The sequence below is a fragment of the Tachypleus tridentatus genome, chromosome 11 (genome assembly GCF_004210375.1).
Source record: "Tachypleus tridentatus isolate NWPU-2018 chromosome 11, ASM421037v1, whole genome shotgun sequence".
Classification (NCBI taxonomy): domain Eukaryota; kingdom Metazoa; phylum Arthropoda; class Merostomata; order Xiphosura; family Limulidae; genus Tachypleus; species Tachypleus tridentatus.
In genome coordinates this window covers 82,443,216-82,459,495 of record NC_134835.1, presented here as the reverse complement: position 1 = coordinate 82,459,495, position 16,280 = coordinate 82,443,216, and the positions used below count along the sequence as shown (strand labels likewise).

Below are 16,280 nucleotides of genomic sequence, written 5' to 3'. Positions count from 1 at the left end.
AATTACGAACCCAGTAATTTATTTTTTATGACGTCTGAAAGAGATGATATTTTTGGAGCTTCTAATACAATATGCCTTTTTATGGAAACTAATTAGCATGTCATTGTAGGTCGGTTATGAAGAAAGATATTACCACTGCATTGTGTAGTATTTAGAAAACTATTAGTATAAAATCAAAACAAACATGTTTATAAATCGATAGTGTAGAAGTGCAAGTTAAAGTCCAAAATTTTCTCAACATTTAAGTAAAAACCCTCTTTATTAACCTATTTTTATTTGCATTTAACAAATGGAGTTAATGAAAACGCCATTAGGAAAAGCACAGAAATAAAAACAGAATATTCAATTATTGTGGAAGAAAACGAGGTACAATTTACGTCTTTAGCAATTCCAAGAGTAGGAATATACATAATACATAATATTGATGCATAACTCTATTACAGATCTTTGAACAATGTGAAAAATTAAACACTATATTTATATATATCTACATACATAGTATTACCTATATAAATATATATACACACCCACACATACACAATTTTGTAAATGTTACAGGTAAAAGAAAACGGATTTTTATTCACATAATTTTCGAGACACATTTTGCACTTAACTGTTTTATTTACATCTTTTGACTAATTTTTCCGCCAGCAAAGTTTAGTATCTTTTTTCCATGTTATTCACTAGGAAATGATAAACAAAAAAACTGACAACATGAATTACATGGAAGGTTCATAAAATATTACTTGTCATCAATTATCAGGTCATCACATAAGTAATGTCCTAAAATTTAATACAGAAAGTGCATCATAATTTGTCTTTATAGAAGGCTTTAATGACTAAAATATATAGTAGGACGTGTATAAAAATGTTCAGACAAATAAAAGAAACTAACACAACTCCACTTTTTCAAATCATTAGTCTAATAAACCCTCATGAAGATTGATGTGTCTGAGGAGTACATTACGCATATTATTGTTTTATGAGTTTAAAAAAGGCAATAGTGCAGCAGAAACTACACGAAATATTCAATGTGTTTATGGTGCAGTCTCTCAGTGAAAGAAAATGTCGAAGGTGGTTTCAGAAGTTCAGATAAAATGACTACAGCGCCACGTTCAGGTCGTCCTGTTGAGTTTAATGACGACTTGCTGCTGGCTGCACTTGATGAAGATTGTTACATATGTAAAAACGGCTATTATGAGTAGAGAAGGCACTATGCACTATGTCGAGGAGTGAACAACGTTTCGACCTTCTTTGGTCATCGTCAGGTTCGCAACGTTGTTCGCTCCTCGACATAGTGCATAGTTGCCTTCTCTACTCATACTAGCCGTTTTTACATATATAATTTTCTCCACAAGTGGGTTTTCTCGCCATCATGAATGAAGATTATGCAGTAACACTTAAAGAATTAGCATAGAAGCTTAATTCAACCCATTCAACAGTTCACCATCATCTGCAACAGCTTGGAAATGTGTTAAAACTTGGAAATGGTTCCCCTATGATTTGACAGAAGCCAACCTTAGAGCAAGAGTGAACATTTGCACTTTTCCGCACTCTCATGAACGTAACTCACCTTTCTTGGACTGGTTAGTGACTGGAGATAAAAAATGGATATTTTATCAAAATGTTAAGTGCTGCAGACAATGGCTCATTGCAGCTAAACTGGCTAAAGCACAGCTCAAAATAGACCTCCACCTTAGGAAAGTCTTGTTAAACGTTTGATGGGATATTGTTGGTGTGATCCACTTTGAGATGCTGCCACTCAACGTAACGATTACATCAGACTTCTATTGTCAACAGTTAGAGTGCTTGAATGTTGCACTGAAAGAAAAGAGGCCTGCTTTGATCAATCGTAAAGGTGTTGTGTTACACCAAGATAACACACAGCTCCATACAGCAATGATCACATCCGTAAAGATTGAAGAGCTAGACTGGGAAAATCTTCCACATTCTCCTTATTATCCAGATCTTGCTCCATCTGATTATCATCTATTCCTAAGTTTGCAGAACTATCTTGATGGAAAAGAGCTTGGAACACATGAAGATGTCAAAACTACCCTCTATACATTCTTTGTCTCCAAACCTCAAGAAGTTTACAGAAGTGGCATTCAGAAGCTTGTGGATCGTTGGAAGGAAGTAATTAATAATAATGGAACATACATTATTGATTAAATAACATTAAAAGCGTTTGAAATTCTTTCTCTTTTTCTGAATCTAAAATCGGACATTACTTAAGGGATGACTTAATATGATGTAGCTATGCAAGTAAACTATTTTATGTACAAAACAATGTTCATGTATAAATGTATTTCAGTTTAAACATATATAGACACATCCACTAATATATACTCACACATACACATGCATTTAATATATAATAAAAAGCTTACGTTTAATGTAAAAAAAAAAGGTCCTAGAATGAAGCCTCAAAATTTAATGTATTACAGAAATAAATAAGATTCGAAGACTTTTAAAGAAGTGGGCGCTTCTCTCAGATCTTTGGCACATTAATTTTTTTTAAAAAGAACCTTTAACTTATTTTTCAAACATAATGAAAACGTGTTGAAGTATTCTCTTTGTTGTTCACAGCTATCACACGTTTTTTTCATGCAACGTATTTTTTAACTTGCTGTACAGTTCAGTGTTAACTTTCTTATTTTAGAAGTTACACTTAAAATCAACAATTTGTTCAGAGTATCATTAGAACTGAAAGCCCCAAGTGTCACGTGCTCCTTACGGAGTAAACGAGGGGTTTGAATATTGCTCTGTAACCTCAGTTTCTGATGGACATTCCTGGATGTTCTTAATGGATTCCAACTCTGCATGTTCAATATCTTCAAGTGAACACACAAAGGCCAAAAGAACGTTGCTCGACATCACGGCAGTCTAGAAGATAATTTAAAAATGTACTAGATTTATAGAAATGGAAAAATATTTATAGGTTTTGGTAAATATACAGACAGAGGGAGATAAAAAAATATTTGTAGATTTTGGTAAATAAACAGAAAGAGATGGATAGGAACCACTTGTATGTTTTTAAGTATATATATAGACAGAGAGAGTTTTGTAGTTTCAGTTAAATATGTATAAATAGAGGGAGATTTATAGTTTTAGATAGATATATAGACAGAGGGAGAGCTGTAGGTAGATAAACAGATGGTAAGAGATTTACACGTTGTGATGAGACAGGTATCAGACATAAAATTACGTTCAGAGAAGCATCAACATTCCATGTGACTGACAAGCTAATGACAACAAACTTTAATTACAGGGCTGAAACTATTTGTGAAATCATGATACTTGAAGCAGCTTTCTGATTCAAATCCCCGACATGAAATTTATTACGTTCGCCGGTAAATCAAAATCGACACGAAACTTGTGCTGTTTAATACAATAAAAATGCAGTAAATCAGTTCTAATAACTGTTTTTCAACACTTATATCCCTCATTCTTCAAATAACACAAAACTGAACTAATATTTTTTTGTTGTTCTGTAAGAAAATATATTATTGATTTGCTAGAACAATCTACTAAATTCAATCGTAACTAACATACAAATAGTCTAGTTATTTTTCTGCAGATTTATATATTTTTATTCAAAGGAGAAATTTAAATACGGTTAGGAATCTTTTTTCCCTATTGGTCATTTTCGTTTTCCCATCATAATCGAATTTTTTTCGTAAAACCGTAATGAATACTTTTAAGCACTCTTACTGTGACACCACAGTCGTCAATACTAACTACTTATACATTTATACGTGATATATATTCTGGTATTGTATTATTTCCACCCACATATTCTAATTTATTGGTTGCTTTCAAATATACGACGCCCCCCAGTGCCTCAACGGACTTACAACGCTAAAACCGGGTTTCGATACCCGTGGTAGGCAGAGCACAGATAGCCCATTGTGTAGCTTTGTGCTTAATTCAAAACAACAACAAATATACGAAAACGTTAACCTGCACTCCTTGATACTGCAGAGCAGCGTTTTTCAAACTGTTGGACACGCCTCCTAGGAGGTTGGCCCGGCATGGCCAAGCGCGTAAGGCGCGCGACTCGTAATCCGAGGGTCGCGTGTTCGCGCCCGCGTCGCGCCAAACATGCTCGCCCTCCCAGCCGTGGGGGCGTTATAATGTTACGGTCAATCTCACTATTCGTTGGTAAAAGAATAGCCCAAGAGTTGGCGGTGAGTGGTGATGACTAGCTGCCTTCCCTCTAGTCTTACACTGCTAAATTAGGGACGGCTAGCACAGATAGGCCTCGAGTAGCTTTGTGCGAAATTCCAAAAAACAAAAACAAACAACCTCCTAGGAGGGTAACCTTTCGTCGGGACAGCTCAAAAATAAAGACGAAAGGAACAGAAGAGTTCAAGACGACGATAATCTAACAAAATTATCACTCACATTTACTCACTTCTCATAAATATTTTTTTAAATTGAAAAACAGGTAAAGAAAATGTTTTATTTTGCTCTTATTAAATGCAAAATTTATTTTAATGTGAAGGGGCGCAGTGGCAACTGCTCGTTTTTTAAGTTGTTTATGTCCATTTATGGAGAATAAATTTTAAGCTACATGCATACGGGATTCAGTTGAATGTTACACATTTTCCAATAGTTAACAGCTGAACTGGCTTTTCTTACAGCCAGTCATTATTTATTGAGCGAAGTGGTTTCGTTTTAGAGATTTCGTGCAACAAGTAAAAAAAAAAAAATCACAAAAACAAATTCCCTCACAAAAGTAGAAAAATCTACTAAGATACTCTCGTGTTAGAAATGATGAATCTTCAATATGGCAGTAGATACTCTCGTGTTAGAAATGATGAATCTTCAATATGGCAGTTTCCTCTTAATACACTTAAGTTCCACAAATAATTTTAATTTAATAGAAATTAGTAAAAAAACGGATTTTTAATATTATATATGTAAAAACGGCTGGTATGGGTTGAGAAAATGTTTTTATGTAAAGGAGCGAATAACGTTTCGACCTTCAAACATGTGGTCAGCTATCGGTCAGTTACCTCTTCTTTCTTTGTGAACCTGACGATGACCAAAGAAGGTTGAAACATTGTTCGCTCCTCTACATATACAATTTTCTCAACACATACCAGCTATTTTTACATATATATTTTTCTCTACAAGTGGGTTTCCTTGTCATCACGAATTCATTACTATTGCCTAAGTTTCCATAAAATATTCGTAGCTGTTTTCTCTGTAGCTGCTTGTAGAACTATAACCAATGATAATATGGTTAGGGACAGTATTATAAATATATACACTGTTTTCTGTAATGAAAACGAAGCATTTCCGACTAGTATAACAATGCTTGAATAGCTTCTACATTTCTGAAATGCTTGAATGACTTATAAACGCTTATGTGGGTAACGAAGAACATCTCAGAACATTTCAGATGATGGAAATCGCGACTTTCAAGAATCAACTTAAAAATAGCCCCACAACCTTCGTAGGAGTTTGTGTGGTAGGTATACGTAGTCTTTGGCGCAGTATTGCTAGCCTTTTTTTTTCTTTTGCTGTAGGCTTAGGTGCTTGAATGGCTTCGAAGCGAAACTTGGTCACAATGAACAAAATCTCTCTTTCTCTTTGAAGAACCAACATAGAAATATGTTATGACCTGTGCAGGAATTTTTCTAGTCGGTTTGTCTAGGCTTGAATAAAATATTCAGAGTCGTTTTTACTGTATGCGTGTGAAACAATGATAATACGAAGAACAAATAGACGAATGTTTAACTGGAGCAGTTAGAAAATCAATGTTTTGGTATTAAAAATTTTAGCAGTCGAGCCTTTGAGATAGAAGGTTCAGAGTGCTGTTTCAAGAATAAGGCTACTTTCTAAGACTGTGTTTGCTTGTATATGCTATTATAATTTTTGTGAAGTTATTTGGCAAACCCTATTACGAACCGTGGTTCGCAACATTCAGTATTTCCCATCGATGTTAAAGTTAATTTAATAGAATGTTCAAGTTGCCAGCCCGAATGATTGATCCGTCGGTAAGTTAGTTTCCAGCCCTGTAATTAAGTTTACAAAAGATAATGTTTTAGCTACACAAATGTTCTTTATGACCTATCTAGAGAAAGAAAAATAGTAAATTTTTAATTTCATTTAAAAAATATTAAGTACAAGTGATTGTTGGCAAAAAGTGTAATTCTTGTGTAGAATATTTTAAAAATTAAAACACAAATATTTCACTAATTTACTATATTACTTTTTGACTGAGGCTGAGATAATGCTTATAATTTCTAAGTTCCTAGTTCAGGATATTGAAAAAATAAAGGTTGCTCGAATAAGGGTCAATATTGATTTGTTATATCTATCAATCAATCTAACCGTTATAAAGTTATGACAGCTTCTGTTATTCAAGTTATTTTTAATTCTACGATTCCAATATTCAAAGGAAAGTAATATACATATTACTTACCTGAATCCAGAACGCTGGACCTTTATAAACTTTATACTTGTACGATTGGTTTTCATTTACAGTTATAAAGATTATGACTAGCAAACTGAAGGAAACTGTAAAGAAAGAAAACACATTTTAAAACAAAAGCACTGTTCTAGATATACTGCACTCAGAAAGTTGTCATTGTATCTTTCGGGTGGACAACTTATTCTTACCACAGCATTAGATTTATGGGATCTCGAAATAACAGAAAAGAAAAATCGCTACTGTAAATAACATTTGTTAAATATTACTGAAAGCTCGAAAAAGTATTTGATAATGTTGGCGTTTTTTATGTTTTTGCACATGATCTCTGCTATTAAATACCATATATAATATAGTACAGGAATTACTTACCGTTAGGTTCCCATGAAATATAAAAATTATTAATCAAAGCTACAAGGTTTGACTTTATTAATGAAATATGCTTCTAACGTAAAAAAAAAAAAGAATTGTTAAGAAGCACCGATTAAAAAAAAATTATTTTCGATGAAATACAAGTGTATTTCAGTACAGAAAAGAGCGACTTAAAAACTGAAACCAGAAGCTAATGAATATTTGTATGTCATTTGAACGTATTATGTTATTTATTGACAATAAACATGAACAACACTTGGAGTGAGATTTGAAGTTAATGTGCAAAACAAAAGTGAATCTACTTTTAGAGGGCTAACTTACTTGCTAAAATTGAGAGAACCAGTTTCACTACACCGAGTATGTTAGCACTTATCAATAGTTGTGGATCATCTTTGGACACTTGTATGCAACGAATACCTGCTGCAACTAGAAATGCTAGTTGTACAAGTACGTGTATAATTGCCATAACTCCTGCTGAAACGCTGTAAGGTGGTAGGCGAAAGTTTGATGGAAATTGGTCTCCGGTACGTGGAATATGTCTGATGTACCTGGTCCATATTCCGTAATTTCCGTTCTCAGCCTTTGCTTCTAAAAAAAAGAAAGTATACGTAACTAAAACTCAAGCTAGCTTGGCCATTTTCTCCATCAAATATATGCTTTCTAAAACTGTGGAAAATATTATGTCCTTGAATAATTCAAGAGTTATGTTACGTTACAGACGCCACTGCCATTTGAAAACAGTTGACTTTCCAAAATGAATACGAAATAATCTTAATTCATAAAATATATAGTAATATAATGCCTTAACTTTCCTTTCACAAAATTGGTTATAGAAATATTTTGCTTATTTGTTCTGCCAATTTTTAGTGTTTCAAACATGTTTTCATTCTGACTGATGTTTGTGCCTGATCGATGAACAGTTTAGTGTGCTGGAAAGCTTAGCATTTAATCTCGTGATGTTCCAACTCGTGCTTTTAGGATCATGCATTTTTTATACCTATTTTAAGTACTATATCCATTGCAGTAATGTAAAGTGTGGCAAAGCCTTTGCTGTGAACGTGTTCTTATACTGTTCTATTTTTCATCATGAGACGTACAACCTTAGAAGTAAGAGTATGGATTACTTTACGAAGCCTGCATTATCTGTATCTAGAAAGCCACAGCTCGTACTATCAAAGGCGTATATCATTTAGGCTTTGTATATTATGTTTCCTCCTCTGCCCTGTCAGACAAGCCTCTGTTTCCTCCTCTGCCCCTGTCAGACAAGCCACTTCAACTTTATCTTTTACCCTCACCATCTTTTTAATACATCTGTTTTGAAGTTAAATGAAACACAATCTCCTTCCATAAAGTTCTCAAAAACAACTATTAAAACCGAATGAGTTAAATACTTATTTCTACACAACCATTGTGATTGAAACTATTGTCTAGTGTTCGGTAAAGTACGACAAGTGAATTATATTATAATGAACTTTGATTCACAGGTGCAAAACTGTAGTTTGCACAGATAAAATTATTTATTATTGTAGCATTGCACTAGAAAAGTCATGAAACTTTATGAAATAACTACACATTCTAATGGATTATTACATGTATTGCTAAACACAATGCTTCACGACGAGCTCCTCTTTACCATGGCCAATGCAAGGATTTAACCTCGTACTACTGATCCACGCTGTAACAAAGTGAGTTGCAAGTTCTCAGTCGCTTTCCTGATAATTCAGAGATACATTTCAAACGAGGTCGAAGTCATAACTTTATGTTTCATATTATGAAAGAGGTCGAAGTCATAACCTTATGTTTTATATTGTGAAACTTGACAAAACCAACAATAAAACATCTAAATAAACTTGTTTTCAGATTTCTTGCTAATTATCAGCCGATACTAGAAAAATTCCATCAGTGAACCTTATCCATCCAGACACATATAAAAGATACTTTTACTGTATTCCATTCTTACTACAAAAATCTATAAAGTATAGAAATATGGTTCATACTAAATTACTGTTGCTTATTCTTTTTCACTTCCAATAAAACAAGTTTCTGATATCTTTAGCATAAGATCGGTTGAGATTACAGGCTTCAAGCAGTATTTTCTTTAACTATATTTACGTACTTAGTTAAATAAGAAATACGACAACTCCTTACTATGTTGTTCCCCGCTAGTACAGCGGTAAGTCTATGGATTTACAACTCTAAAATCAGAGATTCGATTTCCCTTTGTGGACTCAGCAGATAGCCTGATGTGGCTTTACTATAAAAAAAAACACATACACACACACACCCTTACTTTGTTACTTTTTAAAAGTCCAGAATTGATTGTTGAAAAATAATCTTTAAATTTAAACTGGACAGCAACGGACAAATCTCTTTACTGCCAATAAAATAACAACTTCAGACTTGATCTCTGATCATTCTTACTCAGACTTTCCCTACTTCTATTTTGACTTCTGAACGTAGAGTCAATTGTTTGAAAGTCCTTCAGTTTCCAAGTCTTGTGGAAACAACTTGACTTTTTTATTCTTTTTTGATGACGCTTCGTAATAACCCCTGTTACCGTGACTTACAGCTTTTTATTGTTAAAGCTAGAGCATAATTCAACTATTATGGTTTATATATTGTCAAGACTGCTGGTATGGGTATTAAAACTTTTAAATGAGGTTAAATTTAAGATGACCCAGGAAGGTCGAAACGTTGTTCCGATGTTGGTTTGGTTTGAATTTCGCGCAAAGCTACACAAGGACTATCTGCACTAACCGTCCCTAATTTGGCAGTATAAGACTAGAGGGAAGGCAGCTAGTCATCACCACCCACCGCTAACTCTTGGGCTACTATTTTACCAACGAATAGTGGGATTGCCTATAACATTATAACGCCCCCACGACTGAGAAGGCGAGTAAGTTTAGTGTGACGGGATTCGAACCGGCGACCCTCACAGTACGAGTCAAGTGCCTTAACCACTTGGCCATGCCAAACCTGTGTTACTCTCTACTTTATTCTAATTAAAGTTTTAATACCCATACCAGCCCTCTTGAGAATAAATTTTTTACTTCATGTGTGTTTCTCGTCATCACGTATTAAGATTTATGTTAACATACTTTAGCACCTTTATGTATCAGAAGTGGTGACAAAGAGATGTAATTTATTTTTCTTTGTTCACAGATGAATTTCAGGAAGGAAGGAATGAATACACTGATTCCTCCTCTTCCATTATGTTACCCAAATAATACTTTCCTTGCTTACCTTGCATTTAAGTTTTAGTTTACTTTATAGGTCAAGGACATTTAAATAGTTTACACATACACACAAAAACAACAGAGGGCGTTAAGGTACCACCGTGTTTCATGCATACACAGGTTAACGAACCAGATATTTAGCAGGAAATACAAGTATCTATAACGCTGTTTTCTTTTCTCAATATCATTCGTTACGAAGTATTGATAAAATAGAAAAAAAACATTAGTGTATATTTCATAAAAACTATTTAATACGTATAATAATTTATAGTAGTTTTATCCGGTTGTTTTAAACTGAAGAAGTTTGAAGCCCCATAACAGGTTTGACTACTTTAATACAGTTTCAATGCATAGCATGTAATGTCAACTCTCGTATCAGGATATATCATCAAACACCACAACAAAGTTTTTATGTCATTATTATGTCGGTAAATTAACAATTGTGGAAAAACCAAGATGTCAGGAAGTGGCTAATTTGATTCCACAAACAGTAAGTTGCTTTGAAAGTTTCGAGATGTTACCCAGAAGTCACTGCTGTCATTTCCTTTAGTCCCTACGCCACAACTTGTTGCACAATTTACATAGTTGTGTAGTATGACTTTTCGGTTCTCTGTAACCGGTTTTTGATAATTTTTCTTTTATTAAAAAACAAAACTAGGTTCATTTTACACTTACTACTATATTTTGTAAAACTACTTTAATACTATGATTAAAATGTTTTATATACTAGACGTACACCGTTTAAAATAAAAACACATCCACGATCATTCTTCTTCTAAATTAAGTACAAACTTTTTAGAGACAAGTCAATGATTCCTGAAAATCACACCAAACAATTTTGTCTTAAAGACAAGAGCTCGTGAAAGCTGCCCCTATTTGACACATCGACTACAAATATTCGTAAAAAAAAGAAAAACAAAACAAAGCATGACGGCCACTTCGCAAAAACAAGCAACAACAAAAACTTCATTCATATGTAGAAGGAACTAAACATCAAGGAAAATGTAGAAAAAATAGATTAAAAATAAATTCGAATGTGTCCCGGGAAGTCAACGGTAAGCTTGCGGAATTACAGTGCCATTATCTGAATTTGGATTACAGATGGTTGACAGAGCGCAAATATTAAATTGTTTAGCTTTGTGTTACAATGCAATAAATATATATGAACTGAAACAGATTATTTAAAAGGGCTTGAAAAAGATTAAAGTACATAAGAATGGAGAGAAACTCCAAAATATAGAGGAGAAAAATGGTCAGGATTATGGTAAAAATACCAGTCTTTAGAAATTGAAATACAGATTAAAGAAAACGAGAAGCGACACAACAGACTATACCAGCGTTTCTCAGCCGAATTTATCAAACAAATAGGTAAGCAACAGATGAATATAAGAACAAGTGAATCGTACACAGATGAACAAGTTCGAGGAATTATTGGTTTCCTTTGTTTTGAATTTCGTGCAAAGCTACTCTAGGGCTATCTGCGCTAGCCGTCCCTAATTTAGCAGTGTAAGACTAGAGGGAAGGTAGCTCGTCATCACCACCCACCACCAACTCTTTTACCAACGAATAGTGGGATTGATTGTAACCTTATAACGCTCCAACAGCTTAAAGGGCGAGCATGTTAGGTGCGAGGGGGGTTCGAACCCGCGACCATAAAATTACGAGTCGAGTGCCTTAACTACCTGGTCATGCCAAGCCTCGGGGAATTATATCATAAGATAAAACTGCAGATTAGAGCCAGCTCTCTGAAACTTCTTAGGAAGAATGGATTTGTGAAGGGTGGAAACTGGAAACATCTTGTAGTTTCATACTGTTCTGTGAAAGATGAAAATACTGCTTCAGGTTTACAAAGTGCAGACTTTTATAATATTTTAGCCATGCATGAGACGATACTAGATATTAGTATTTATAGTGAAGGAAGAAGTAAACTGAAAAATACTAGCCAATACAGCAGAAGGTAAAATTGGGTCAGATAAACTCGACATTATTACCCAATACGTAAAAAATGGGTCAGGTAACCTCAAGATTATTACACAATTCATAAGAAAAAGTGGGTCAGGCAAGTTAAAAATGATTAAACAATACAGCAAAATGAAGCGAAATGTATTTTATAACCTGATGGATTGATATTATTTTACTATTATATAATTTTTATTAACATATTTTCAGTTTTACACATACCTGAATCATTCGATGGATGAACGATAGCCCAATAGTTCGATGGTAGCGCCACCAATTGGAGAATGATACTAAGGACGGAGAGAAAACAAGCGATAAAGGGTAACATGCAACCAAGGTTAGGCGTACCCATGATGGGCCGTGTATATGTACACCTCCGTCCTCACAATGCTTTTTAAGACCAGTTTTCGGGCTATTGAGTGCAATACTTCCTGGGTGATTCTGCTAATAAAATCAAAGAGGATATAAAGCATCATTAGCCTCAGTGAAGTACACGTCAGCACAAGTAATATAACACAATTCGTCTCAACACTATCAACTGCTGTACTTGATTGATTGGAAAGATATATAATGGGTTATCTGTGTTCTGCCCATTACGGGTATCGAAACTGTTCTACATCAGTAATCATATTTAAAAAAACCTACAGGTTAGTGTATAGAGAAAGTGAGTTAATTCATTACAGTGTAAGTTTTTTATTTTTTATTTTGAATTAAATACCATTTGCTGCAAGATTCATTTTAGTTCAGACAACTTCAAACCTCTAGCATTGTCTACTGGTCTGGCACATGGCAAGATAAACGATTCATTGATTTCTGTTCAAGGACAACGATGGCTTGGTAAACCGACAGAATTTCCACACTAACTAGTGAATTGAAGCTTTGAAAACAATTGCGCACAGCCCGCAATATTTGTATAAACTAATACAAGTAAAAAATATTATCCTAGTCTTGTTAGAGAATTGATATTATATAATCTATTCTCGTTTTAGGCTTGTATCGTGGTAGTTTGTTAACCTGCAAGCCGTTTGCAAGGATCACCTGCTTTAACCACTCGCATCTCAACATAGTAATGTGTTGTTAAAACTAAAATGACGTGATCCAAACAATGCTTAACACTCCTACGAAAAGTGGGGCCTAATAGGCCCCAGAGCAACTTGGAAGGTTAGTAATATTAGGCTAATAATTTTGTATTTAAATGAAATTAAATTTCATTTAATGAAATGAAATCAAATGAAATGGCAATTTCATTTAAATACAAATTTATTAGCCTAATATTAATAACCTTTCAAGTTGCTCTGGGGCCTATTAGGCCCCACTTTTCGTAGGAGTGTTAACGTTGCCATCTGTGCTGTTATGACGACAGCAAAATATATGGATACTACGAATCATGAGAAGAATTATGCATTCTGTAGGCTACACCACAGCATGACATATGAACTTAAAAAGAATTTTAAAAAAATGTTTACTCTTACTTTTGATTTTATTTAATCTTCAAACAAAATTCTTTCTGGAACACTGCAGAAGTAATATATAATCATAATTGTATAATTAGTACGTTGTATTTTAAAGACGGATGGTATAGGTATTAAAACTGAAAGTTCAAGTGGGTTTCTTGTCATCATAATTATTATATTATTTATTCTACTGGTGTTACTCAAGACTCAAACACTTTGCATGTTATCACTTTATTTATTCTCGATTTATTATTGTAAGCTTTGATAATGTTATAATACTGATTTATTTATGTTCATAGTGTTATTGTAGGCGTTGTTACTTTTAGGCGGCTACCTTCTTCTTTCTAGTTTCGTTACTGTGGGTTTTTATATTATCAGATTGTGTTCGTTTTATTTAATTATCTACTGGCGTTTTCGAAGACTGACGCTGTTACTTTGTAATCACAGACACTTTTTATAGTGAAGTTGTTGAATAAAATTGTAACCCTTATTTATGATGGAAACCATTTATGTTGATAATCGGAATAACTCATTAAAGAAGTGTTATTCTGGAGAGAAACTGGGCAGGTGAAAAATTTATTCATAAAGCTAGTTAGGTTTGCCACTACACTCTCCTAACAATACCGTTACTTATCTATCATAATCAACATTTTATACAATCATAATAGTATACCAACATTTTCTACAATCATAATGGTATACCAACATTTTCTACAATCATAATAGTATACCAACATTTTCTACAATCATAATGGTATACCAACATTTTCTACAATCATAATGGTATACCAACATTTTCTACAATCATAATAGTATACCAACATTTTCTACAATCATAATAGTATACCAACATTTTCTACAATCATAATGGTATACCAACATTTTCTACAATCATAATAGTATACCAACATTTTCTACAATCATAATAGTATACCAACATTTTCTACAATCATAATGGTATACCAACATTTTCTACAATCATAATAGTATACCAACATTTTCTACAATCATAATAGTATACCAACATTTTATACAATCATAATAGTATACCAACATTTTCTACAATCATAATAGTATACCAACGTTTTCTACAATCATAATAGTATACCAACATTTTCTACAATCATAATGGTATACCAACATTTTCTACAATCATAATAGTATACCAACATTTTCTACAATCATAATAGTATACCAACATTTTCTACAATCATAATAGTATACCAACATTTTCTACAATCATAATAGTATACCAACATTCTCTACAATCATAATAGTATACCAACATTTTCTACAATCATAATAGTATACCAACATTTCATGCGATTATAACAGTAGAGTAACATTTCATATATTTGTTCAAAATATGGACTTATTCTCAAGGATTCGATCAAAATGAAAATTCTTGATACACTCACAACATAAAATTAAAAGAATATTTTAAAATTCGAAACCTTCATAACGACAATAATAATCATATGTGATGATATAGTAATATAGAAAAGACAAGAACGTAACTGGTATCATGAAATAAAGAAAATGGGGCACAACGAGTAATGTTTCTTCTATTTAATAAATAACCTGTAGAACAGGGGGACATTCTTCAATATTTTGTGAAAAATACGCCAACTAAAACTATTAAAAGAATCATCTATTCATGAAGTGAAATGTTAATGATTATTGATTTTATAATTTGTAATCCAATTTAATGTCAAAATGACTTGCAGGCACCGTTCTAGATTTAATAGAGTTGAATATTTCTATGAGTGAACGTCACACTGCAGAAGTTAACATGCTATTGGATAAAAAGTACACATAGCATTGGTGGTACTACAGCTACATGAATTGTCAGACAAGTGTTAGAAGGAATACAAGATACTGAAATATTCAATAAATAATCACTTTATCTACACGTACACTATTCCTCGTAAGCCCATACTTTAGTTTATACCTAAATAATTTATAACAATACATATTGTATGCGAAGACACTGTCACGGAATTACTACAGAAACTACAGTTTTATTTACATTTTGTTAAATGTATTTTATAGATACAGTTATACATTCTACATTTGATAACACAATCAAAAGAAAACCACCCTAAAGACATATAATATTAAATGGTAGAGTTACAAGCCCGAACAATTGCTTGCAAAAATGGTGGAAAACTAAGTTGTGTGAGATATTACGTACAACAAGCAAGGCTTTCATTACAGACGTAAAACTTTTACTGTTACCTTTAACACCTTCACAGGCACACAGAGCAATATTCTACACGCATTCTGCCACTAGCCGTCCAGGAAGCTTGTACCATGAATGCATGAACAATGATAAATTAGCAGTTGCCCGAACTAGCGCTGAGCCACACACCTGACGTCACATCCTATGACTACAACCAAATGCTCTCCGTCTAGAGTGTTCGATACACTAACTCAGGTTTACTTAAATATCGTAACTTTGCACGCCCGAAACTTTGTTCGTTCGATACGAAAACCATGCCCTGGGTCTACAGGTTAGATCTGAGATATCACTTTTTAATTTACTTCTGGGATTTTTACCATAATCTGACATGTTTCTTCTTATAAGCTCAAGGCATCTACACTCATATGAATTCGTAAAATACACGTTATATAGCAGAACGTGATAGTTATATGAATCAGAAAAATAACGTGAAACAATGGCGGTGGAGAGGAACGTTTTGTCAGAAGTAATCGATAGTCTTACAGATCATACAAAATTGGTTTTAAATGGTTGTGTTATAAAATGTAATCGATAGTCTTACAGATCATATAAAATGGGTTTTAAATGGTTGTGTT

General features: G+C 33.4%; 1 protein-coding gene and 1 long non-coding RNA gene across 3 annotated transcripts in view; one reads left to right on the top strand and one right to left on the bottom strand.

Moving 5' to 3' along the window:
• LOC143232614 (uncharacterized) overlaps positions 1-16,280 on the top strand; it is a 49,302-nt gene that overhangs the window by 23,114 nt on the left and 9,908 nt on the right. The window lies entirely within an intron of this gene.
• Positions 241-15,859, bottom strand: LOC143232611 (uncharacterized). 2 transcript variants are annotated; one of them, XM_076468238.1, is made up of 5 exons: positions 15,702-15,859; positions 12,232-12,453; positions 7,136-7,402; positions 6,437-6,531; positions 241-2,886 (listed from the first exon to the last, which is right to left on the bottom strand). In XM_076468238.1, exons 2-5 carry the CDS (start codon positions 12,359-12,361, stop codon positions 2,734-2,736), a joined length of 645 nt encoding a protein of 214 aa, XP_076324353.1. In that variant the 5' UTR covers positions 12,362-12,453; positions 15,702-15,859; the 3' UTR covers positions 241-2,733. The 2 variants fall into 2 exon arrangements, with proteins under 2 accessions (XP_076324353.1, XP_076324354.1); XM_076468239.1 differs by having other exon boundaries at positions 12,232-12,450; positions 15,702-15,857.

What these genes read in the sequence shown, in the direction of transcription:
- LOC143232611 (XM_076468238.1), bottom strand. Translation starts at nt 12,361, where the DNA reads ATGGGTACGCCTAACCTTGGTTGCATGTTACCCTTTATCGCTTGTTTT. An exon ending in TCATCCATCGAATGATTCAG is followed by an intron (nt 7,403 to 12,231) that starts GTATGTGTAAAA and finishes TCTTTTTTTTAG; the next exon opens with AAGCAAAGGCTGAGAACGGA. An exon ending in GGTTCTCTCAATTTTAGCAA is followed by an intron (nt 6,532 to 7,135) that starts GTAAGTTAGCCC and finishes CTTTCTTTACAG; the next exon opens with TTTCCTTCAGTTTGCTAGTC.